Here is a 3,218-nt window from a genome sequence, read left to right as displayed (position 1 = left end):
ATATACATATGTATATATTATATTGTATAGACATATATATATATATATAGATATATATACGGCTCTCTCTCACATATTAATTACATCCACCCAATGACTACCCCTCACTTCATACCATTCTCTCGATACAGAAACAACGTGTGGTGAAAGGCCGGTCAGCTGTGCTGAAGAAAATCAATACTAGGGGGAATGAAGTCTCTGGGGTCGTACTTTAGCAAATAAGCCAAACAATGTAAACTGTCATATCACATTAAAAAAATTAGCAGAACGGTTAAACGACGTCAAGCCGAATTAGACGCACTTTCCACCGTACCAGTGCGTTCAACGTTTTCTGCATGACCACGTTGATAGCACGATTACTTACGCCTGCGCAGAAGTAGATGCCTAGATGGGCAGTGACTACTACCTGTAGTACAATTGTGCGCTCGGGTAGTCGCCTATAGTAGAAGAACAGGGTGGTTCAAGGGCTATGGGGACTTTCTTCAGCAAATAAGCAATAGACACCGAAACGTCACTTTAAAATAATTCTCAATGACGTCGAATGGAGTGAACCTTCCACCGTAGCCTCAGTATGATTTACGTTTTCTGTACGATGACGTCGAGATTACGGATATGCCTACGCAGAAGTAGTTGAGAAATGATAACTACTCGTAACAAAGTTGTGCACTTGGATAATCGCCTATGGCAGACGCGACAGAGTGGCATATTAATTAGCCACTCCCACGCTCACAAAATCAGCAGATGCTCTTGGCCGAATCTGTCGAGCCATTGCAGTGGGGAGAGCGGTTGCTTCAGTGAGCTGTACACATAATCCATCGCCAAACGGACCTCCGTGTCGCTGAGTCGTGTACAATGCCACAGATCATACTTTGTGAGTGCGCGAGTGTACGCATGCAAAACACTGGGCGGGCAACCAATGACATATCGGTTGGGAGGCAGCAGCGTAGCAACCAGCACAACCACCCCCGACGGATGCAGCCGCCTGCCTCCCAGAGTGGCGTTGCCATAGCAACCACCGGTGTCTCCACATCCACACTCGTCCGCTTGTGTGGCACATCCATCCTGCTGCGCAGTGTGCACATACTGGTGTGGCGCCCGTGCACCTGGGCTTCCTTTGTTGCGTCTCCCATGCGTACACGCTTTGATCTCCTTGGACTTTGCACTACTCCTGCGCGCCCTGCCACAGTCGTACGAGCCCATCGTTTTCACCGATGTGAATCCATCCGCAGGCAAGGTGTGCATACGTGTGTGTGGGTGTACGTTCATATGTCTCGTCTGTTGATGGTACGCATCTGCAATAGCCAGGCAGCCTGACTTGACCTCCACTATACCTACCACCAACCCGTGCGCATCCAGTGCCACAATGTCGGCCTCTCCACTGCCCTTCTCGTGGCGCAGCAGCTGTTCATTGTGTCGTGTGTACGCGTCCGTGTCTACGGGGCTTAGAGTTGTAGTGTTTTGCAAGCCCTCTATCCCAGCCGTGCGCAAGTGTTCGCCAGGTTGACCACCTAGCCTCGACTTGCTATGGTAGCTAGTTCGATACAAACCTCTATACTCCCGTGCGCCCGTAGAAACTTCGGTATCACTCATATACGGGACCTTCTTCCCGGTTACTGTCTGGGTCTCTGGGCTTGTGTGTGTTGTGCACAGCACTTGCTCCTCGTCTGCTGAGTGGACCTCTGCGCGAGAGTATGGCACTGGCGGCTTCCTTCTGCTCCATACCTGGTTAGTAATAATCGTGTACTCTGACGTATCCCGAGGAACCTTAAAAACCCTACCATCCCTGGCGCGCAGAATGGCCAGTAGGTAACGCGAGGCTTCTTGATGCGCCTCCTGCTCGAACAGCTCGCCCCGGAATTTGTACCGCTCCCCATTCTGGTACCTCCCATTGACCGCCTGCCACATGCTTAAAACCTTCTCGTGTTTGCCATAGACTTCGCATTGGTCCCGTTGCCGCTTGGCCCGTGCGGTGCTCCGCGCGACAGTATCGATCGCGCGCGTGATATGCGCAAGCTGCCGTTCAAGCTGTCCACCGGCACCCCCCACATCAGCCTCAGTGTATTGGGGCGTAGTTGGTGTCTTGGTTGTCCTGCCAGTGTATCGTTCTCCTTTGTCCCCCGTCTCTGCCGTTGATACTGGTGCTGGTGAACGCCTACACCCACTCGTACTCGTTGGCGTCGTCGGCGTGTTGCGCATGTGTGCAGGGGCACTCGTACTACCTTGCCCACTCTCTGCTATGTACTGCGCTGTGGTACAGTATGGTTGGGATGTTCTGTACTTCTGTGTTGCTTCTCTCTTGCTGTGTAGCTTCGCCTGCAGTTTGGCCAGCTTCTCGCGCAGCGCCTTGAGTTTCATGTTTAGTACATTCCACTGCTGAAACGCCTGGCCCCGGTCCAGCTACAATTACGTACACAGTTGCAGTGCAGTTGCAATGTCAGTGATGTGCAAGTCAACCACCCACCACGTCTCTGAGTTGTCTACTGTTAAGAGTCTGATTTGTACTTTACAGGCTATGCTTTCTCTCGCACCCCAGCGTCCACAGGCCGAGAAATAGACAACAACGATAAACCCTATACCCTATATCCAACACCTGTCGGTCGCCAAAGGTTAGCAATGCGTGTGAACAAATAAAGATACTTATACTCTAACCTTCAAAGCTCTGGGAACTAACTCAGAACCTTCTAACGCTCGCAAATTGTCTAGAAAATACCACACAGGACTAGACACTTCATCACTCTAACCACGATGTGTGTTCCGATCGGTGCTCACCTGTTTAATCGTCGAGTGGATCATCCTTCCGTCACTCTCTGGTGGCAGCCCCAGTTCACTGCAGATGTCTTCCATGCCAACACTTGTGAATTTGGTGCGGTCTTTGATATTGACCCGCACGTGGTCTATGAAAGCCCTACAGGAAATAAGATACACATGGCCCTTACAGGTCATACAATAGTCTTAGGGTTTAGGGCTTCAGAATTTAGGGCTTTAGGTTTTGGTCCCCACAGATGCACAGAAAGTAGCTGAGATAAGTAGCTGAGATTGTTGACAAGGCCTTATTCAGCGTCATATAGTGGTGTCTGTCTGCAAATTTAGAGACCAACTGTGACTATAGGATAGTTCTATATCCAGTCGTCCACCGCAGTAGTACACAATTGGAATATGTCGCATGAACAAAGTTGTAGCTCATAGACAACTACGCTTGTTTCAACTGTATACCTGAC

At 50.2% G+C, this 3,218-nt stretch overlaps 2 protein-coding genes across 2 annotated transcripts in view; one reads left to right on the top strand and one right to left on the bottom strand.

Annotated features, from left to right (window-relative positions):
* The window catches only part of SARC_11538 (hypothetical protein), a gene marked incomplete at its 5' end in the record, with an annotated part of 3,161 nt that extends 2,614 nt beyond the window's left edge, over window positions 1–547 (top strand). The window contains one exon of the mRNA XM_014294373.1: window positions 132–547. Within this exon, the coding sequence (XP_014149848.1) occupies window positions 132–215 (84 nt within the window). The 3' untranslated portion in view covers window positions 216–547. The remainder of the gene's footprint in view (window positions 1–131) is intronic.
* SARC_11537 (hypothetical protein) lies at window positions 547–2,899 on the bottom strand (the record flags this gene model as incomplete). The annotated part of the gene is made up of 2 exons (XM_014294372.1): window positions 547–2,397; window positions 2,770–2,899. Coding segments are annotated over 2 exons (1,801 nt in total), but the record flags the coding sequence as incomplete, so codon positions are not given.
* Between the last annotated feature and the right edge of the window lie 319 nt (window positions 2,900–3,218).

This window comes from Sphaeroforma arctica (assembly GCF_001186125.1).
Source record: "Sphaeroforma arctica JP610 unplaced genomic scaffold supercont1.1741, whole genome shotgun sequence".
Lineage (NCBI taxonomy): Eukaryota > Ichthyosporea > Ichthyophonida > Sphaeroforma > Sphaeroforma arctica.
Note: the sequence above shows the minus strand (reverse complement) of the source record. Positions and strands in the feature narration are given on the sequence as shown.